Raw genomic sequence first — 24119 nt, forward strand, 5'->3', positions numbered from 1 at the left:
CATATGTGATCAGTTATGACTATATCTAGCTATATGTGACTGCATATGACCATATTTAATCAGAAAATCTGATTATTTGTGATCAAAATTGACTATATTTGGTCAAATGAAACCATATGTAATCGGATCTAAAAATGTGTGACTATGATCTGATCATATATGATCATGTTCCGTCACTTGTAATTAAACCTGACTATACTATACCGAACTACATATGATCATAAACTTTATCCTTGTCCCCAAATTGTTAGTAATGAAGATTCATATAATGTTACCAACACGACAATATTAAACGAAATTTTATTAAATAAAGTAATTATCCCAAAGTTGTAATGCTCAGATAATATTGTGGCTTGAATCCGGTTATAAAATTTTGAATTTAAACTCTCGACATCTTCCACTCCGATGTCCCGCCAATCAACGTTAACATTAATTACGGTACTAATTAAGATATTCACCAATTTGTGCAGCCACTATGTATATATAGAGATACATCCATTACATTACGTACATAGCGCACATAGCATAGGAATGTACGAGAGGTATATTACCGTAGATGTAATGAGTGTAGAGGAATAGACCCGCAAATTCAAGAGGTATTTACACATTTATGTGATCACATGTGTGTGTTTAAATGACAAACACTCGGCGGTTATTGTAATGCTTTATATATCTATATTGACATTTACTGCACATATAATTGTAATTGTATTAAAATGTGTATGAGGATGCGTGGATGCGTATTTTCAGCGAGTAACAACGCTAATAATCGCGTCAATTCCGTTAATTAATTTATTGATTGTGTTAAATAATTATTGATTTATTAGTTTTGTTGTTAAGAATTAGCGATGGATATTTCCCGGGTCTCTGCACTTCGCGTTGTTTAATTTAAACTGTTAGCTGTTATTCCTGTAATTGGTGACTACCAACTAGTAACTGTTACGAGTGAGTATTTTTATAATCGGATTGCAATATAATCTCTGGGCTTCCAATAAAAGTTACCGGCAGGGTATTGTACAGTGAATTTATCGGATTTATGGTGATTAGTTTTTTTTTATGTAACACTGTTAATGTTAAAGCGTTTAAAATAAATAAAATAAAAAATAAACATAATCAATGTCGGGAAAATAAATGTTATCATTGATTTATTTGGATTTGTTTATTTAGCAATCTCAAGAGCGATTTTAGGTGCACTTATCCGTATCACTATTCGCGTTCTCGGTGTGTAAAACCACTGTAGTAAAGTATAGTATCGTATAACATAGTATAGTATAGTATAGTTCAGTACAGTGTAGTGTAGTATACAGTCGACGGTGATTGTGATCCTCGTAAACGTCTCGTATAAAAAAAGAGACGACGTTGGCTGCTGATATTTATGTCGGTATCTACCGTTTGGCAATAGCCAACTCGTTGTGGAATTGAAATGCAAATCATGGATTCAGGATGCAAATCTCATTCCACGGACTAACGCCAGCTCGCCTCAACTGCTCGCAAAACTTTAGGGAGCTAAGAGATGAACTTAGAGATAAAGATACTGCTAGACTTTGGGCTTTTATTTATGTTTTCTGTTATTGTTATTATTATACTGTAAAATTCGGAGTAAATTTTCACTCCCATTACTTGGAATACTGGAGTGAAGAAATAAAACACAATGAGTTCTTTACGGTGGAGTTAATATTGATGTTAATAAGAAAAACATCAGAGTTTGGAGTTTTTAGACTAAAATAAATATTCATTAGCTAAAACAAGTTTCATTTGCAAAATTACGAACAAATATTTCAAACAATTTATGTCAACCTTAAGTTTGAAAATATTAATTATATTTTTCCTAAAATTTGACTTTCAAACAACACTGAACCAAATTTTCATAGAGATTTTTTTTTTTTTAATCTTGTTGATATATCCTGACGTAAAAAGTAAAAAATAATAAATTTTCAATTTTACTACGTTCAATTAAAGAAAATTAAATATTTTATATTACTGAAATTAACTTTTATAGGGAAGTTTTTAGAATTTCTTAACAAATAAATTATTATAGAGAGAATTTATCAAAAAATGCTACTTGTAGAAATTTAATTAAAAAAATTGATACATTTTTTTTTAATTATGAAAATTTATTTGTTGCATCAAACTATGGAAAAAGTTTCTAAATCTCTCAGGGCCAGTTTTTTAATTCGAGATAAAATTTTATCTGATGCCAATATATATCTATATATTTGATGTTTATAGATATACTGGCAATAATAATTTTATCCTGGATAAAATTTTATTTCGGATTTAAAAACTGACCCCAAATATGCATTTTGCAATTTTGAAATTAAAAACAACGAACTAAATTTACTGAAACGTATAAAAACATTAAAATATTATTTAGATCGTTCTAAATAGAGCCAGGACTTGAATCTCGGTTTCCACGATTACAATTCGGGTTCTCTGGCATTTAAACTACCAAATTTCACGTCCGCAGAGATCCAGGTTTTCAGTGAATTTATATTATGATTTTTATTGTTAATTTGACAAAATGCTAAAAATTTAGTAATTAAAATTTTAATTAAAAATCAAGTCGAATTAAAGGGTTGGGAACGATTCAATATTAAAAAATTAATATCACAAATTTAAAATTTACCAATCTCAAACATAATAACTACTAATTAGTATTAGCATGATTATTAAATTTATTTATTTTTTTTTTTTTTTTGTTAAAAAAAGTTATTTAAATTAAAAAACGTTTTTAAAATAATGAAAGTATGAATAAGTAATAAGTAGCAATGAATGTAAAATTTTAATTATATGATGGAATTAAAAAAAAGCAGAAGCTGATGGGTGATGCGAGGGTGAATTATTTGTAGGGGCATTAAATAAAAATACGGAATAAGGGTGAAAAAATATGGATAAGATCAAAGTACGTTGGATGATTTAATTACGACACGGTACTCATCGCTCGTCTAGTTGGTAGTGTTGCTAAAATATCAAAAGAGTGCCGGATTATTTGTTGTGAGCGAGCGAGGGTGTGTGGGTGTGTGGGTGGGTGGATGGAAGGACGGATGGAAGCGGAGGGTGTACGGCTTAGTATACTTGCAGGGCATTTGTTGGGTCTGGGGATGCTTTTTCAAGTAACGGTGTCGGAAAAGAAGATACGGGATGACGGAAGGAGAGGAAAGTTAAAAAAATATAGTTAAAGAGTAAAGAGAATGTAAGTAAAAACCGAGGGAGATAAAGATGGAGATGTCAATAGCAATACCAAGTAATGAAAAAATAACTTTTTAACGTTATAGGGTGCTTTGAGTGCAAGTTTATTCACCCGTGCTTACACTTTGTAAATTATATTTTAATGAGCTTTCGCTGTACTGGGTTAATTTAAACATTGACTATTTTTGACTAGAGATGTGAGCGAGCTTTTTTTATAAGATTAGTAAAAGCTCATGTTTAGATTCTAATTGAGGTTAATAGGGTAAACGTTTGTTACTCAAAAAAGTGTGAATTCAAGTGCGGAAAATTTGTTTGAAGTTTTAGTTGAATTTAAATGAGTGGTAAATTGATTTAGTTAATTTTTATTTTAAATATACATACGATGATCATACCTATTTCTTTTTGAGACTCTGTTATTGGCCGTCTGGCTATTGAGTTTATAATAACGTAAATAATGAGAATAAATTTAAAAGACATTTAAAAATTTTCTAAATTTTTATAACAATTAAATTGTAATAAAAAAAATTAAGCAAAAAATTTCTACATATAGAAAATTTTTAAAATTATAACTGCGAATTTTTTAAATTATATTTTTTATAAAAATTGGTTGATTTTAAAAATTTCAAGAATTTTCAGATGTTTGCTAATTTCAGTTTCATAGTGAATAAATAAACGAAAAAAATCGTTAGAACTAATGTTATATTTAAAATTTATTAAGTAGATAATTTTGAAATTAATATTTATTTTTTAGATGAGAAATTTTTTATTTATATTCTAGTTATTTTGGGAATAATTTATTTTTTGATTAAATATCTATTCAAAATTTGAATTTTTAAAGAAAATTGAATTGTTAGAATTCATAAAAATCGAAAGTTATAAATTTTGATGAGAAATTTTTAGAAGAATTATTCAAACTAATGAAAAAGTAAAATTTTATCAAATAAATAAGAAATTTGATAGACATTCGAGTACATTTTTCAGTTGATAAATTTTTTATCTGAAAAATTTATTCCTGAGCGAAAGTTTCTAACCAAAATTTGAATTGAGAATGAGAAATTTTTTGACTGAACATTATTTTACAAAAATTTGGTATTTTCAAAATTTAAAAAAAAAAAGCTACACCTGCTTTAACTAATGTATTTGAAATGAAAGACTTAGTGAGATATCTATCTATAGAAATTAAAAATTTCTGAAACGGGAGTAGATTTGTCAGAGCTTCCACGAGTTTCAATGAGATCTATTTAAAAAATTGAAGGACGAAAGATAAAAATTCTTAGCAGAGTAGCGAGCGATTGCGATTGAAAATAATTTTAAAATTCAATAGATATAAAGCTGACTGGAGGAACTGAGTAAATTGAAGCAGAGAGAGTAACCACGAACATGGACGATACATAACACAAAGAGTCTGTAGAGTAGTGAGAGATGGGCTCAAAAAAATTGATTGCAATTCGGCGCCACTCTCAACGCGTAGTCCAGCATGCTATAAAAGTAATGCATTTCGTGCATAACGAGCCAGTCCACCCCGTTCTTCCCCTGGTGTACTGTGACTGGAGCTGGATAAGAGCGATGCGGGAAGGAGGAGAGAGGGTGGATAGGGAAATCTACCCTCACGAACCTGGTCCACGTCTATGATAAACGGTTCTGTCTTTTATTTTATTTCTTTATTTTTTTCCGGTGCCTCGTTTGCTTCCTCTTCATCATTTTTTCCTCAGCTCGAACACGAAAATCACGAAATTGCCTAGGCCATCCGGCACATCGCGTTTGGAAAAAAAATACGGTTCCAACAGCCAACAGTCAACTGGACTTACAATAAACTCTAGTTGGGGAAAATGTGCTCAAATCTTATCTTTTTACTGTTTAAATTGGAAATTAATGAAAATTTTCGACCAATGCCTTGACATCAAATAATTTAGATAAATAAAAGTCGAAATTTCATTTTGGAGACTTTCAAATGTGAAAAAATTCATGAAATTCAACTTTTTGGGAATCAAATTTTTATCTATGCAAAAAAAAACACTTTTACCTAATTACCTTTTTTTACGATAAAAATCTTTTATCAGTAAAGTTTGAATTTAATTTTTTTTTTTCAATGATTAAGATAAGTATCTTGATAATATCTATTTTTGCAGACACTTACGTCAAAGTAAAAAATTAATTTAATTTATTAAAATTATTTACTCTAAAAAAAAAAAAAAAAAATAAAAATACTTCTTAAAAATAGTCGAAGCCTCACTTATATATAACTTCAATTACCATTAAACCTGTCAATATGCAAAATGAAAGAAAAAATAGAACTATACTAAAAAATAATTTGAAAAAGGTTTAAAGTTTACCTTATTGGGTGTAATAACTTGCAATAATTGTGGGTCTTCTGGGTGAGCTCTTTGGTGGTGTTGTTGTTCTTTCTGGTGCTCAAGGGTACTCTGGGGTGAGGAGTTGTCGATGTTAACCTGATTATCCGCGGTGGACGTGGTCGTGCTGTTGGTTCTCTGGCGCCCGAAATTGGGGTGACTCTGGGAATTGAAACGAGCGGGTTGTTGCTGTACGGAATTCGGAACAGACAGACCGCGCTGCTCCAGAGGCTGATGATGCGGTTGATGAGCTGGACGGGATGCTGCTGGCTGCAGTGTCGCGGGGAACGTCGGCACCGCCAGCGGGACGAATAGCATCGGGCTGCCGAGAATGGGCGCACTACCTCCAGTCACTCCGCCCGTCTCTTCTCTACACCTGCATCCAAACACAAACAGTTGTTATTTTTTTTATTTTTATTTACTTTTTTATTCAATTGTTCACTCACCGTCATTAAAATTTTAATTATTATTATTATTATTTTAATTTTTTTGTTGCGATTTATATTTTTACACTGAAAAAAAAATTTAAGTTGAAACAAGAGAAAAAATTTTGAACGAAAAAAATAATTAAAAAAAATTTTTTTGACTTGAATCAAGATGAAAAATTTTTAAATCAAGTAAAATTTAATTAAATCATGAAAAATTTCTTAATTTAAGAATTTTTCTAGTCAAATTAAGACAATGAAGTTCTTCCAAATTATTTACTAGATTCAAGTAAATTTTTTTTTCTGTGTAGTATATAAATAAGGTTCTTGAGAATTTTTGATAAAAGTGTATCGATAAAAAAATATAAGAACCCATGACGTGAGAAAAGTTGATCCAATACATTGTTATTGTTATTGTATCGCAAAGTGATAAATGGACCGTTAATACACCCTACAATTTATAGATATTTTCGAAAATAAAAGGTTATAAATCAATTTTTAAGAAAAGTAATCTTATTTTAATGATTTCATACTCAGAAAAAAAAATTACTTGATTCGGGAAAAATATCATTTTTAAAAGAGAAACCAAAAATATAAAATTTAAGACTTAAAATTCTTCAATCCAAAACAACAAATTCACTACAAAACAATTTTTTTCTCCGATCAACAATATTTCTTTAGAATCTTTATAAAGTCACATATTTTTTTAGTTATGATATTCTTGATGGAGCGTTCGACATTTAGATAGAAAATTGAAATTCTTTAGTAATTTTTCGCTGTTGATAATTTAATTTAATTAAATTATCGATAAAAAAATTCCAATGAAGAACATAAGCCAGCAACTAATTAAAAAATTCTATAAAAGTATTTATCGAAAAAACAATGAACATACAAAAAAAACTTTGTTGAAGAAAAATATTTCTTCAAAATTTTCCAATCATTAACTAGCGAACTAATAAATTAAAATTCAGCTTTTAGATGATCAAAAAATATTTAAATATTTTCAAATTAAAATCCACTGAAATAAAAATTTCTTTAAAACATTACCACCAATAAAAATTGAAAATTCTTAAATTTCTTTTTCACAAAAATTTATAAAAAATTCTACTTACTAAATACTTCTTCCTCATTTTAAATAAAAAAAAATAAATAAACTTATTTTTCCCAAAAAAATACTAAAATTTCTCCAAAAAGATTAAAAAAAAATTTCGCGATCTGAAAACATCCTTATTTTATCCAAAAACAAAAAAATTACCTGCACTCCTGAGTCAAAGGTTGATGATGAGGATGGGTGTAGGGGGCAGCTCTAACGGAGGTAATAGACGCCACCCTCGCGACCCTCAGCGACAACCCGGACCGGTGCGCGTTATGCAAGACCGGTTGGGAGTTTTGAGCGTTGTTGTTGTTGTTGTTGCTGTTATGAATGCAGCAGCAGGAGCGGCAACCGGGGGCCTGAGTGGGCTGCCCGCTCTGGAGGAGGTGGGAGATGGCTCCAGGGCCCCTGGGTCTCGTGGAGGATGAGCACGGGTAGACCCCAACCAGGCAACCCACCACCGCAGCCCCGGGGCCCGATGCGCTCCGAGCCAAATTGCTCGGTGCCGAGGCCACTTCTTTCCGACACACCTCTTCCTTTGTTTTTTCCCTTTCTTCTTTCACTTTTCAATCTCTATCCAACTTTATCACTAATTTTGCTATTTATTACACTCACCGTAAGTTGTTATTAATTTAATTAAATATTATCGCACACTTGCACGCACAGTTGTAACATACTGCCCTCACAATTCAAAAACTTGCATTTATTTTCAATAAATATTTATAATTATTTTTTATTTTAAAATTCAAAAATCATCAATTATCAATTAAAACAAATAATTTATTTTTTAATCAAGAAACAAACAATTGATGCGTTTTTTCAACAAGTACACGTGCCGGCGCGCCAGTGTCTGATCAAACGAAGGTTGTTCCACTTATTCCGTGGATTAGTCAGCTTGTTGCTTCTTCCTTCACTTATTCGGGTCCTACCGGCTTTTTTTACGCTCAGATATTGATATCGAGGAACTTCAAAACTCAATCGACTCTGCAATTTTACGTATTAATTTTTATAATTTTATTTATGACAATTTTTGTTGAGGAAAATTGTAAGGAAAAATTTATAATACTTTTGGTTGTTATTAGAGGTGATATAGGTGTTAATTTTATCAGCCCGGTACAGGGTTAAGCTAACCCGTGATGTCGGAAGGTCGCTCGCCGACTGACTAGTACTTCCGTTTAGCTGTTGTGGATTCAGATATAGTGGGGGTGTCGGTTGGTTGTTGTGTGTATGGGTGGCAACTACCGCGACGGCAAAACACCGACAAATTTTTTTTTTTTTTTTTTTTAAATTAATTCTTGATTATATTTATTAGAATTTTAATTTATTTCAATAATTTATTGTTAATTATTGTTTTATTGATTTATTGTTAATTATTGTTTTATTGATTTATTGTTAATTAATTTTTTATCAATTTATAATCAATCAATTTTGGATTCATTTATAATTAATTTATTTTGTATTATTTTATACCTAAAAAATTTTTTATTTGTCTATAGTTATTTTTGTCGAAAAACTCAACACTAAATATTGAAGAAAAAAAATTTTTTTTTTTAATAGAATGATTTAGTTATAAACTTTTCTTTTTAAATCAATTATTTTTTATTTGTAACTTTGTCAATAATTTTTATAATAAATTTTTTAATTAAATTTTTAGAATTGACTAAAAGCAAAAATTTTTAAATATAACAGCACAATTTTTTAATGATTCTTCTTTTTAGTCACCACAAAAAACTCCACGAGATTAATTCACACTCTTAATTTCTTCGGATGGATAAAATTGTGTGTCAAAAAAAGGAAAAAAAAAATTGATAAAATTATCAAAATAATTAATTAATAATAAATAGTTTAAACGAAAAATGACTTGGCAGGAGTAAACTTGTGAGCACTGCACAGCACAGCACTGTTGTTTTGTTTATTTATCTGGATAATAACGAGGCCGGTAGCGGTAGGTGGGTGCGGGGGAGTAAGTGAGGTACCGGCGAGCACTGTAAGTAGTGTAAAGACAGAATAAGAATGTATGAAACGGTCGTAACGGTAGTGCAGCGCCGACTGGAACGTAAAGATGAGGAAGCTTGCGTGTATCGCTATGTATCGTGGAGACTGAGTGGAGCTCCACAGTCTGCTCTATATAATATTAGTAGTATAGTAGTAGTACCAGTACTGTAGTGGTAGTTTAAAGATGGTGGTATTGCGATGAGGGCCGAGTGAGAGTGAGGGGCGACGTCGGCTCTGGTGGGAGAAATTCTACGAGCTTGCGATCTCTATGTATACGTATATTCACAGATTTTTTAATTATTTTCTTCAGCTTTACTTGGGAGAGGTGGGTTTTAATCACGATCGATAAGGGTTTTTAATTTAGGAAATTATTTTCTTGTTTTGGAAAAAATTTAGAAATTTTTTTAAAGATTTTTAGTAGAAATATTTTACACAGGACTTTTTAATTTTTAAGCTCAATAAATTATTTTTTAATATTAGGTGACTTAGAAAATATTAAGTAATAATTAAGAAGGATCTTTAGAACTGAATGTGTCTTACTTACAATTTTTAATTAATATTACCCGTACTCTATATTATTTATTTTATTATTTATAATTTTTTACACAAAAACGACCACTTACCTGATCCATTGGATTTTTTTACATATTCAAAAGCTATAACATTATAAAAAATGTTTAAAAAAAATTTTAACAGTTATGTTTTGTTCGAAAGTCTAAATAAATGTTTCTTAACCGTTAATAAATAATTATTAATAGTTAATATATAGTGTATTAATGAATTGCGATATTAATGCCAAAAAGACGTCCCTAAAATTAGACGCCTTTTTAATTCTATATAGTATCTATAAAATATTGCCGATGAGACACTTTAAATTCAATGATTATTTATTAATTATATGATAAATTAATAAGTAAATTTTTCTCTCCAAAAATCTTCATCTAAAGTTAATGATTAATTTCTTACGGTTAATAAATCAACAAATTCTTTCTTGATGAATAAATAAAATGATTTATTATAAGTCAATATGTTTCAAATTATTCTCCCTTTTAGCTTTAGAAACTTAAAAATTTGAAAATCTAATGTCAAAAGGTCGTAAAAAAATCTTCAAAAAATTTTTTTCTACTGATATTGAAATTTTGAACGATTTTGAGTTGAATGAGAAAGAAAATTTTTTATACATTTTTTAAATTTATCACGTGAACAATTAATGAATTCTTCTATTAGTATAACCCGCTAAAAATGAACAACCACACTGAAAAACTTGTTCGTAATACTCGGTGAGCTTTAATATCTTGAGTAGCGAAATGGAAACAATTATTACAATAGAAGTTATAACAGTAAATTGGCAATTGAATGCCTTTTATTCGGATCGATGTATGCATACGTGGGTATAGGATCGAGATGTATTCATATGTACAATACATGCGTGGTCTCATCATTGGAGCCCTCTGTCGCACGTACGGCCAGGATACGTTTGTACGATATGCAGCCATTTGCATACATATAGGATCATTATAAATATAGTGGAGTTCGTACAACTCGTCTCTCCATCGGGCAGACCATCAGACCATCAGACCCAGAGAACCGTATCACGATCCAACAACCTACAACCTACAACCTACAACCTACCGATGCTTTCGTTTATCCTCTATTGCCATAGTTTCCCATCTTACAATATTTCCCCTTTCCACTTTCAGTCTTATTTTTTAGATTGTCCGTTTTCTACTTAAAATTTTTCTTTTCTTCTCTATTAGCTATTTTGTTACCACTTTGTAAAGGATTTTTGAAGTAAATAAGTGATCAATTTTTAATTGATTTAATCCCTCTGGAGTTGAACTCACTCTAAGAAGAATTTTATTTATATTATTAATAAAGGATAAAAATAAAAAAATTGTCATTTGTTAAAAAATTAAAAAATTTTTTAATTGATATAAAATTTGTCTCAGTTTGATATAACAAATTTTTGATATTTAAAAAAATTGCATCAATTTTTTTTTTAATTTTTACAAGTAGCATTTTTTTAAAAAATGTATTATTTTTGAAAAAATACGTCAGCATATATCAATAAAATTAAAAAAAAAAAAATCTTTATAAAAATTTGATTCAATTTTCTAAAGTCAAATTATTGAAAAAATTGGAATTAATATTTTCAAACTTGAGCTTGAGAAAAATAGTTAAAAAAAGTATTTTCTAGTAATTTGACATATGAAGGATGTTTTAGCTAATTAAAATTTACCAGCAACCTCGCAGTCACTATGTAACTACCGTGACTTGTGAACTATAAATAAATATAGATTTAAGTATAAAAACTACGAACTCAGATATTTTTCTTATTAAAATTAATATTCAATCCGCTGAAAAAAAAAACTCCAGATTTACTCCGTACTCAAACTGATGGAAGTGAAAATTCACTCCCGATTTTTTCCAATGCAAAAGCTTGCATCATCCCCCGTTTCCCTTCAACAGGATTATTTCCTCGAATTGAGATATTTTCCATTAGTTTTATTTTTCTGAGACTCTAAAAATATGAAGTAGGTGGATAAATACACAAGTTGGAATTTAACGAGTATAGATTTTGGATTTTAGTTAAATATCTGGCATTCCGCCTGGAGTATGCTTTGTTGTGAAATCCAGGATGTCGTTCTCATCTCTACTCGGCGTTCTCTGGCAGGCACACACCGTCAGAGAATCTAGAATCTCTGCACACAACTCTTGTGTGTTTTGTGCTGTGTGTTGTGATGTATTATAATGCGCAAGCGCTCTAACAGTTAATACTCTTGATGTTTATGGTGTATATACAGCATCACATAATATATTATACATATAGCGGTACAGTAACAGGGAAAATGAGATTTTACTTGTGTGGTGCCGTGCTGCCATGCGGGTTCACACAAAATTCCTCATGACTCGTATACTGCTCGTATACCGTGCCAGGAATGTCCAAGAGCTCTGTCATCTACCCTTTTGCTTTCTCCTTTCTTCGCTTATATTTTATTCCTCGATATTTTTTGTCATTTCATGGAGCCGCCCTCTATCTCAGCTGTAACATTTACGTGCATATTTTTTACCTAATGCCACTCTACATTCATCTATATAAATTCACTGACTGTATGTATGTATGTGTATGATTATGGTATGAAATAATACTTATGAATCTCGACATAAAAGGCATTTCACTCAAAAACGCCAAGGAATTCCACTCCCGAGGTTTCGATTTCAATAATATTTTCTTTTTAAATTCATTATTATTATTTGTTAATATTTTTATAAATTTAAATGTTCGGTAAAAAAACTAAAAATAGGGAAAAATCATAGGACACATTTTTTATAGAAAATTTGATTTTCTATAAAAAAAGTTCTCATCAATTTTGTCATATTTTTTATCACGTTTTTAAATTTAAAAATAAAAAATTATAATAAATCTTTATAAAAAATTTTTGATCAAAATTTCAAAAAAATCTTGAGAAACCACGTGTTCAAATTTAAAAATCAAAATTGTCAGTTAAATACAAAATTATTATTATTACGACTATTTCTGTAAAAAAATTTTTTCATTTAGCCATATTAAAAAAATTTTTCCCTGGGTATAAAAAAAAAAAAAAATTCTAAGAGAAAATTTACCTTGAGTAATTTTATAAAATTCAATAGTAGAATTTTTTTTTCCACACAAGAGAAGACAAAAGTTATCCTTGAAACAAAACCACGACAATTTCAATTTCTAACCCCAAGAGCATCGTTGCCAAATGAATATAATTATACAAAATAATTTTGATGCACAGTACGATAGTCTTATTCACCCTCAACTCGCAAATGAGGAAAAGTAAGCTGTAAGACTCGGATCCTCGTTACGCCGTCACTACTACACGCATTCATACTCACACATTTACATACACTTATTTACATTCAATTGAAATTTTAATCTCGGAATAAAAATTAAAGACCTTTAATTATGAATTAAAGTATTTGAATTTCCGCGAAATAATTTTATTTTGGATTTTTGGCATTTATAAAATAAAAAGAAATCTTATTTTTATTTTTGGAGGATAATATTCCTCTATATACTAGAAAGGAAATTTATAAACGCAGCGATGTATGCGTTTACGTAGTTGGTTAGTCAAATTCACATAATTTTGAATCAAGCCGTTGAAGCACGTACCGGATAAGAACCCACTCGACATAAATATTAATTGCGGAAAATGTCATGGAAATACTGCTAGTAGGAATAAAGCCAAGTAAAGTAAAGGCTGCGGAGGAAAAGAGACAGAAATCCTACAGGAGTAGAGAAGGGGAAGGGGTGAAATAAAGAGAGACACCGGAGTGAGGTGGAAGTAACAGTAGGGGATTGAGAGAAAAGTGGAAGGATTCAATAACAGCACGTGCATTCAAAATAGACCATTATTCCATCAGTGATACAGACAACTGTACTTAAATCCGATGTGAAATATAAACGTTTAGTTATTAATAAAATTATTTTTTATAATTACAGGGTGTAAAAAAAATTAAATCGGAGCTTATGTTACACGGCCTAAAACAAAAGAAAAAAAGTGAAAATAATTCGAAGTGGATGAATTTGGTGAGTTGATTTATAATTTAACAGTAAATAAATTTTGAAAACCGGAAAAAAAAATAATTACAAGGATGAAAAGAATAAAAATGTTTTAAAGTTCTGCCATTGTGAATTTAAAACAGACGGTGAAACGCGCTTTGAATCGCGAAACTACAAAGATAAGCCGCCAGCTAATTTGTCTGATGAATGAACAACCTCAGTGAAGGGTACGAACATTTCGATGTATTAAAATATCGGGGAATCAGAGATCCTAACCGCGAAAAAGTAGATTCTAAAATTGTAAAGGATAAAAGATAAAACATGTACGTTGAAGATTTTTTTATCTGGGCATATATAGTCTAATATGGAAATCAGCCATATTAGGCCATATATATAACTGGATTACAGCATACATGGCCATGTTAAGCCATATTACGCCACATATAGTCATATCAGATCATACATTACAATATTGGGCTATATCAGGTCATATATGACCGTATCAAACTAAATTCAGATCATATATGGCATTTAAAATTATATATGACAATTCTGGAACATATCATGTCGTATTATCCCATGCAGAGTCATATTATGTCATGTATGACCAAATCAGATCATATCAAAGCCAGGTCAGGTCATATACGTTTCTTCAGGTAATATTAGGCCATATATGACCTTACAAGGATCCATATATTACCATAAAAAATTTCCAATGAATTTTATTATGGGTGCATAGTAACACCGGACTATAAGAAAATTTTTCACAGTGCAGATCAGGTCATATATGGCTACATATGAAAATTTTTTCACGGAAATTGACGTACACATTCCTATAAAAATTGATAAATTATTTTCTCATGCCAATATATGATTTAATATAGCAAAATATGATTAAGCTATATGTAGCTAGATCAGAAAATTTTTTTCATACATAAAGATGATTAATAAAAGTCTGGTTAAGTAATATAGAATATAGAATATATAATATAAGGCGAGATTATTTTATTTAGGTACACAGCTAGGTGGTAGCTGTATATTTATCATGTCACGGCTAAGTGGAAAAACTTAATGAAACTTACCTGTGACAAATTAACCAGCTAATTGTTTCAGAGAAAAATTATTAAAAGCGCTGACGGGTAGCGAGTTGCCACGATTGATCGTGTTAGGACCATTTATTTTTATTTTTAAAGACCCTGTCACTCTTTTGCTTTAAATTTGTGGGAGATTAAACCCTTTTAGTCTGTGAGCACATTCAACGCTTTTCACTTTTCTTCCTCGGCTCTTCCTTCACCCAAAAAGACAACGTCGCGTCCTTTATTTGTCAACGTAATTTTAATTTTAATATTTATTTTATAAATACCTCTTTGACTTTTGGCTTTATTTTTTTCTTTTTACTAATTAATTTGTACACGAAACAAAAAATAATTGATTAAATTTATAGAGAAAAAATCTTTAAGAATTTTTGAATTCAAAATATTTCATAATTTGAAACAGGAGTTAAATTTTGAAGAAAATATTTATTTTTAAGTCGGATAATTTTTTTAGTTTATTTTTTAAATTATCCAAAAAAAAGTTGGACTTGTATCGCGTCTTAAGTACTGATGGCTTCTGCATCCAGACATGTAATTCATCGAAAAAAGTAAATTTGTAATGCAATAAATAGAAAGCTATTTTTTAGTTGATAAAAATTCCAGTTGAAAAGCTGCCAAGTAACTCGGTGGTTATCCAAAAAATTCAATAATTTCCTCGGTTGACTCGGATCGGGTTTATTTGCATATTAAATACCTCACTCGTTACAATGAGCGCCGAATTTCCTCTGTCGAGAATTTTCTTTCTTCATTCTTAGAAAAAAAAAAACAAAAACGGCTAGACAAACGTCTTTCGGTAGTCGAAAAAATAATTAAAATATCCTTGGCTGAAAATCTCCTTACCGGTTTATCCCGAGCAATACAATCATACCCTATATCGTCATCCGAAAAATAAATTCCCAGTTTAAGTTTCATTCAAATCAGATGAAAAGGTCTCAGGAAATCGCTACGCGTGATATCCCAACTGCGAGAGGAGGAGTTGAGCTGAGCGGCGAGAGGAAATAGGGATAAGTCTTCCATTTCCTCAGACAAATATTGAAAAGATGTGATTGAGTAATCTGAGATACAATGAATAGAAAAAATTATATATACATATATAAAAATAAAAATTACAAAAATGAAATGAATAAGACACTGATACTCAAGTAATCCTGAAAATGTTTAGTTTTGATTTTTTTTTCGAGTGATTTAAATCGTAAATTTATTAAGAGCTAACAGAATTTGTCTAGCTTGTAAAAAATAAGTACTGCTACTATTAAAATAGTAAAAAAATTTTTTTTATTTCTATACTGTGATATTAATAAAAGTTGTTAAACTGAAATTCAAAAAATAATTATTTTTTAGTGTTTCCATCACTTGCAAAATATTTTATTTTTATTCTAATATTATCAAAGACGAGGTCTTATATTTTTGACAAAAAATCAATCTCTAAATTTCATCACAAAAAATTTCATCTAAATTAGTTATACAGATAAAAAAAACTCTGCAGATTTATATACATTAGCTCAGATAAACATAACATCGATCCAAAAATATATGACGAATAGAAACAAAAGAAGCACCTAATAAATTCTTGAATCAATTGTCCTTGAAAAAGCAATACATATCGTCGGCAATTAAAAATAATTTAGCATTAAAAGATTTAGAGGAATAAATAACGGAAACAATAAAATAACAAACGAAGCCTGAAAGTCGCCCAGAGAATATACAGAGAGATAATCGTTCTATTTTAGATTTATCGTAAGTCTGTGGCATTGTATTGTGTTGTGATCGAGTGTACCTATAATGCACTCTGTATAACTAGTGAGACAGCAGAGAGATTGCCGATTTATGTATCTAACAACGTATATATTACAACTATCTGCGCACACACACTTACACATTTCCGTATGATAGTGCAGGTAATAATTACAGTGCTATTATTATAATATGCACACACAGATATGAATATCTGAACAATATCGGCATATATCTGTATCTGTATCTGTACACATGTATGTGCATTTAGTACTTAGACATAATCAGCACAAATGAAGTATGAGCGCTCCGGGGGCACATTTAGCAGTGCAGCCGATCCGTGGCGGGAATCCCATATGCACTACAGCACTACTGCAATGTTGTTGTCTGCTGGCTGCTGCAGTGTGTAGTACAGTCTATCTACTACAGTGGAGCTTCAATGTGTAATTTTCCTCCACATCCACATCTATATCTATATATGTTTATATATATGTGCTATAAATGCCTGGAACCGTGGGTGCAGTTTCGAGTTGTTGGTAGTCGTGTACCATCCAGTTTAGTTGTAGCTTCACTTCTCATGCTTTGCCAACGCGGCTCTGTCCCAGGGGAGCAATGTGTTCTGGTTAATTACTATGTCTAGCACTATCCACTGCCATTCAACAATATTTCCCTCATATAAATACAAACATTGACACACTAATGCCTCTATGGTTTATTGTCATCTTAAGGCTTTATTTATTTTCGCTACTTTTACTGTTTACTCATTTATTCAGGATTTTGTCTGATTAACCGAAAATTTATCAAAAAATTGAGTAAATCGAGATTAAAATAAAAAAAATTATCTTGACTTGGATATCACGTCTTTGTTGATAAAAGAAAAAAATTTGTTATTGGCTTTAAGAAAGTGTAAATTTAAAGAAATTAATAATTCAGGACCATCTTATGAACTCCGCCGTCCATCTTAGGGCATAAAACAAATTTTATTTTGTTTAAGAAATTTTTCATGAAAATTATTTTTATTCCGAATAATTTTTTTCTGAAATTATAATAATAATAATAATAATTATAAATAACAGAAAAATTTTTTACCTCAATCGTCAATTTACAGGCATTTATAAATTTTATCATGTTTTTTCTAGAGAAAAACTACCCGTATATTTTAAATTTTTATTTGCATGTTTGAAGAACATCGCTACTGAATTTCCAATCTATTTTCTGACCGGTAAAAAGAGTGTATTTTATAGAAATTTTCTGAAAAAAAAATTTCAAAATAAAGCTACCTCAATTTTTTGCTGTGGCGCAGAGAAAAACTCTTTGGTCTAGCACGCGGGAGTTCAGGGTTCAAATCCCATCGTCGGTATATTTTTTTCTTTTTATTTAAGAGGCTGGAAACTCTAAAGAAATATAAATTTCAAGGCTAAATACATTAATAATCCAAGATTGCACTTTTATAAATTCTATCACATTTTTATCAAAAGTTATTTTTTAATTTTCCAGAACGCTTCAGAAGTCTTTGCGGGGTTTTAAAATTGTATATGCCGGTAATCTTGATAAACACACGTTGAAATATGCGTAGGATGTTAAAACAAGCTTCGGCGTTGAGGGGAGGAAGAAACGGAGTCGAGCCTCCTAGGAAAGGGCACGGAGGGAAGTTACGATTGAAATTTAAGTTATTGACAAGCAACTTTGGTGCCGGAGGATCCGGTATAGAACTTAGCCGTCTGTCTCCCTCGGTTTATCCTGCGATGTATAGCGTAGTTTACTGTATGGCGTATGGTGTATAATATATAGTATATAGTATACAGAGCAGTTAGGGTGATGGAGGGTGGGCCCACTCTGCCTCGCACTGATTTCCCTCAGGACGTAACCCTTATTCGGAATCTATTCTTTCGGCCGCAATGACTACCCCTGTTGCGCCGAGTTTACGAACCTCTTCTCAAGTCTCCGGCCTCCAGTCTCAAGTCTACAGTACTTTATGTATAGTAGACGGTAGACGGACTTGCAAAATGTTTCACAGTCAATTACTACTTGTGTTGATGTTTTAACACTGAAAAAAAAAAAAAAAAAAAAATATTCGTTGAAAATTTCACTCTTCATTTGAGATATTAAGTTTGAATTAATTCGAAAAATTAAATAACAGTATTATTTAATTAACACTCAATTTATCTCAACGAATTTAGATTAAAAAAAAAAACTGATGATAGGATTCGAACCCTGACCTCTTGCTTGTCAATTTAACAGTTTTCTCTCTACGCCAATACAAAAATTTGAGGTAGCTCTTTTTTGAAAAAAATTTTTTTAGAAAATTTCTGTAAAATATACTCTTTTCACCGATGAGAAAATGAATTGAAAATTCAATCGTGATATTTTTGAAAATTGTAATTGAAATCAATTTAAATGAATAACAACTTTTCTAAAATATACGGGGCAATTTTTCTGTGCGTTCTAGAAGAAGAAAAAAAATACTTTTGTTAAAAATATAATAAAATTTATAACACTATTGCGATGAATTATTAAAGCCTTTAAATTTATATTCCCTTAAGGCCAATAAAAAATTTCGACAGAATAATCTGTTTCGATAAAATTCAAATTTTTGAAGACAAAATTTCTCAATAAATAGAACAAAAATTTTAATTTAAAATTTAACACTTTATCAAATTAAATACTAGAAAAAAACATAGTAAAAAAAGTTTACGTAGTTTTAATTTGTAAATTCCTATAATTATAAACGTTTGACAAAAATTCTCGCATTTTTATCCAAAAAAATACTAATTTTTTAAACCACAATATAGCCTCGATAGTTTTTCGAACATTTCACCTGTCGATCCCAGGAGCAATATTTCACTTGCCGTATTATCAGATGATCAATAAATAAACTAGAACAATGTTCGGTCGGATCAGCAAATCTTAGTTGTCAAAAAAAACCATTATTTCTCCATTATATGAACAACCGCGATAGCATTCGCCAACTGGCATTTTCGTTTAGCAGTTCTTCTTCAAATTTACTGCGCTCGTCTTTTATTTATACCTTTTTCCACACACCTATCTGTATTTATATAAAATATTAAATATATATAATATTTACACAGTATATACTCACCCTCACACACATACACACACACCACATTATATAATATGTATCACGAGAGCATTTCGGTCATAACTCATCAATCGGAATTTATCGGCCCCCTGATCGCGACCAAAAAAGGCCTCACTACATAACTATAACTATAGCAAAAAAAATAATCATCAGCAGCATCACCAGGGTCTACCTACAGCCTACAGTACTTAAAATCTCATTTATATTGCCTGCTATCTACTCTGCTCCTGGTACATAAATTCACCAAGTGCCTCGTCCAGGTTCGCACCGAGCCACCCGTCGAGAGCATATCCATTGCGAAGATAACCGAACCAATACGCGATCGCTCGATCCTCCATTATAAGTCTCTCCAGCTCCAGCTTCCCTCCGCTATTAATAATTGCTAATTATACCCAATAAAGTACAATAGAGGATAAATAATAGCCACTTGCTAGCATTGATAGTTCTAAAAATAACTCTCATCGCATTATATATATATATATATATATATATATATATATATATATATATATATATATATATATATATATATCTGTAAACATATTATATGATACCCGACCTATTATCGGTCAATAAGCGCTCCACTTCGGACGATTAATGTCTTGATAACACCCACGTGATGATTCATTTTATCTCCGCTCTAGTATATCTGATACAGAATCGTATCGACGGTTATTAATAACTCATTAGTCATTTTGAGCTACTTGGTTGCTTCCTTTGGGAGCTTACGTTGAAAACAAAAAGTACTTGGTTGGAGGAAAATTTTCTCGAAAATTTTGAGGCATAAGGTTTCAATTAATTCAAGAAATTTAAGAATAGAATAAAAAAAAAATTTGTTTTTTATATTAAAGCGGTTTAAAATTAAAAAACAAAATTTAGATGAACTTAAAAATTAATCCGACGACGGGATTCGAACCCTGACCTCTTCCTTGTCAATCTAACAGCTTGCTCTCTGCGCCAATGCAAAAAATTGAGGTAGTTCTATTTAGAAAAATTTTTTTTTAGAAAATTTCTATAAAATACACCCTTTTTACCATTGTCAAAATAAACTGGAAATCCAATAGTCATGTCCTTCAAAAATGCAATAGTGTGTTTAAATTTTAAATTTGACAGTATGTCACTCTGGTAATATTTTCTTGATCTTTAAATTTCAAATTACTCGCGCTAAAAAAAAGTTTTAATATTTCAAATTCTCGAATTAAGACAACCCTATTAAAAAAATACATGTGAGAAACCAACCTAGATTCCCATATAGCGTTTTCGAATAGATTCCCATATAATTTCCCATATAGGAATTCAGGGTAGGATTCTACATAGATTCCCATATTTTTTTTTCTCAATAATATCTTCTTAAATCAATTTTTTTTTCCAGCATATATTTCTACTAGGTTTTAATGAAAAATAAACCGAAAAAGCAATTAACTCAACCATTTAAAATTAATTAGTTAAATTAATTAATTAAATTGAAATTGAAAACATCTATATGTATGTATATATGCGCCTATATATAATATGACTTATACGTTTTTGTCATTTACGATTTTTCGGGCTGTACATATAGGGAATGCCAATTAGTCGAGTAGCCGTTTTACTCTGTGGTGGCCAATTATTCCACTAAATATTCACAAGTTCATTACGCGCTGAGTTGGACGCGTCTCGAGTCTCGACAATGTTCCCAGTAAGTTTGTGTGTGTTTATCCGTGTGTCTATTCTACATTACCCATGTACTACATCCATCCATATACATCATATACATCTCTATATATACAAGCCTATATCTATTTATCCACGGCTATGTTTCTGTGTGTCCGCTGCCCAGGTATATGGAATAGTTTAAGCTTGACTGATTCACTCATTGCCTTCACAATGTTCTATAGTTACACACTAGCCCTCAATATTTTTTTACCGCCATTGAATTTCAAAGTGTCCAAAACTAGCACTAAGGTGTCCAATACTTTTGAAAAACTGTTAGAAAAGTATTTAAATGATAAAAAGTAAATAAAGATTTTTTATACGTCGGTTGATAAAGAGTAAATTCCAATAAGTTTTCAATTTGGCACAAAATTAAATACCATTAACATTTTCCGATCGGATCTAACTCTGAGAAAGCGCCGAGTATTCGTTCAGCTGCTCATCGGACGAAAAATGTTCCACGTGTTACTGCTGCTGGCGAGCAACACTCGGACTAGACGATTCACGTGAAAAAGGATAAATAAGAGTACCCAGTACAGAGATCTGGTATTATACGGAGCAAGGCGGAATTAAATTGGAAAAAAAAAAAAAAAAAAAGTAAGAGTGAGGATGAAAGGGAGCGACAAGTGAAAAGACAAGGAATCGAAAAAAGATACCAGAAAAATGAAAGAAAAGGAGAAAATTGAAAAAAGTGAGTGACTTGCGCCTTGATAACAAGTTCGATACGTTTTTAACGGGGTGCCGTTATTTTCTCTTCCCCCGTTCCATTTGCCCCCAAGAATGCGACATTAAGCGGCTTTACGAGGGAAAAAGAGGAACCAGAAGAAGAAGGAGAGTTAAAAGTGTGACGGTATCGATGCAACAAATACAACAAATGCAAGACTCAAGGTACAGCGATATTGAGGCAAACGAAATAACTAATTTAAGTGTTGCCTCTTCTCTAATAAAATTTTATCCAGCTCTGTTCATTCATTGCTTTTCATCAAAGCTTCCGTCTTTTTTTCATTAAATATTCCTTTTCCTGGGTTATATATTATTTATTGACATCTCTTTACTTCTCTGTCGTTCATTGATTTATTTTTAAAAAACTAACCTCACAATCAACTCCACAAAAATTTAATTAAATTTTTTTTCATTGGTTTCTAAATAAAATACTCTGGTTAATTGATTCTTTTCTATTTCATATACTTCTGTACAGTCTGCAGAAAAATTCAGGGTTTAGTTTTATTAACCAATTTTTAACACACCGAAAAAAAATTACATGGTTCAAAAGAATTATTGTTGATCCAAGAGCAAATTTATTTTCAAGAGAACCGGTTTTCTTGATTCAATAATTTCTTGTCTTTAAACTCGTTTTCTTTGCAAAGAGAAATTCGAAATCTTCAAGATCAAGATAATATTATAAGAGTAAAATGCAATTGAGATCGACATTGGAAAATACTATTACATTTTTGAAGGACGTAGCAATTGAATTTCTAATTTATTTTCTCACCAGTGAAAAGAGAGTATTTTATAGAAATTTTCGAAAAAAAAATCTTTTTGAAAAAGAGCTACCTCAATTTTTTACAGCAGCGTCGAGAGAAAACCGCTAGTATTACACGCGGAGGGATCAGGGTTCGAATCACGTCGTCAGTTCTTTTTTCTTAAAAATCTAAATTTATTGCATCAATTTAAATTTTATTTTGATAATTTTATTTATAAATTTCTCGTATAAATTCAAACTTAATTTTTCGAAGCAAGAATGAAATTTTCAACAAACTTTTTTACTGAATCAAATAATTTTCAATAAATATTTAAATTAATTATTTTAGTCATTTTTTCCTGCACCAATACATCTAATTCCCCATTTATTTTCTTGATTCACTTTCTAAGATTCCAAAAGAATTATTTCAACTACAAACTTCTTAATTACGTTTTACAGAAGTCGCGAAACGATTAAGCGCAGTTTATTGATTAAATTCACTAATATAATGGCAGATGGCGGTAGTTATAAATTCTGAAGAACAAAACTTAACTTTGAAGGGTCTTTATTGCTCATGATAATGTTAAATACATTTAAACAGCAAATAGAAACAGTAAATAGTAAATATTAAGCAAAACATAACTAAATAACCGCCAACAAACATTAAACTCTCTTGAGCAAAGAGAAACAATTAAAACTGATAAGTGCAGTTAGCAACGTCGGGCCAATCGCAGACTTTCAATTTAGGATTGAAGTGAAGACCATCAGGGCAAGGCATTAAAATCGGATCTAATCCAACGCAGACGTAGTAACTCTCGCAATTCACGGGATTGGGCAACAGGATTGCCTCGTCTTCGTTATCGGGCTGAGCATCGCAGTCAACCGGTGGCTTTGGGGTTGAGCTAGTAGTAGTTGTAGTAGTTGGTTTAGGAGTTTCCTCCGTAGCTCTTATCAACAGATTTCGGTTCAGGCAATTTACCGTTCCGATCAATCCAACAATAAATACAGCAATTATCACTGAAAAAACAAAAAACCACCAACTGTTAGTGTTAGTTAAACATTTTACGCCAATTTAAGTTTCAGGCTTTAATTCAATGCAGCAATAAGTTTTGCAATAAAAAATAAGTAATAAGTGACCAATAAATTGGAAGAAACTCACCCTTCATTTTTTTTTTTGTCACTTCACTTCTTCTAATTTTCCTGAGTTATTCTTAAAGTTTGTTTATGACTTTCTGTAGCTTGAGCCGTCACTTATATATTCAATTTTTCTCTTCTTTATCGTTCATCAATTGTTATCTGTTCTTATAAATTTAATTATCGTTGGTCTTTGTTAATGAGCTCATTTTACTTATCAACTTATCGAACGATCGGAAAGTTTTACATATCGTTAAATTTTTCTTATTCTTGGAATTAAAAAAAATGAGTGTTTATTTTA

General features: G+C 30.7%; 2 protein-coding genes across 2 annotated transcripts in view; both read right to left on the reverse strand.

Annotated features, from left to right (window-relative positions):
* Positions 1-9685, reverse strand: part of LOC141528405 (uncharacterized) — an 82445-nt gene extending 72760 nt beyond the window's left edge. Inside the window, exons 1-4 of the mRNA XM_074244454.1 lie at positions 9677-9685; positions 7889-8042; positions 7221-7620; positions 5523-5916 (exon numbers count right to left, since the gene is read on the reverse strand). Of these exons, the coding sequence (XP_074100555.1) occupies positions 5523-5916; positions 7221-7620; positions 7889-8042; positions 9677-9685 (957 nt within the window). The remainder of the gene's footprint in view (positions 1-5522; positions 5917-7220; positions 7621-7888; positions 8043-9676) is intronic.
* Positions 9686-23253: 13568 nt separating this feature from the next.
* On the reverse strand, positions 23254-23879 carry LOC141528310 (peritrophin-1-like). Its single transcript, XM_074244294.1, has 2 exons — positions 23844-23879; positions 23254-23701 (listed from the first exon to the last, which is right to left on the reverse strand). The coding sequence occupies exons 1-2, from the start codon at positions 23848-23850 to the stop codon at positions 23376-23378; spliced, it is 333 nt and encodes a 110-aa protein (XP_074100395.1). The 5' UTR covers positions 23851-23879; the 3' UTR covers positions 23254-23375.
* Positions 23880-24119: the final 240 nt, after the last annotated feature.

Source organism: Cotesia typhae, unplaced genomic scaffold, assembly GCF_013202065.1.
Source record: "Cotesia typhae breed Kobodo isofemale line unplaced genomic scaffold, CoteBio_Ctyphae contig_43, whole genome shotgun sequence".
In the NCBI taxonomy this organism is placed as follows: domain Eukaryota; kingdom Metazoa; phylum Arthropoda; class Insecta; order Hymenoptera; family Braconidae; genus Cotesia; species Cotesia typhae.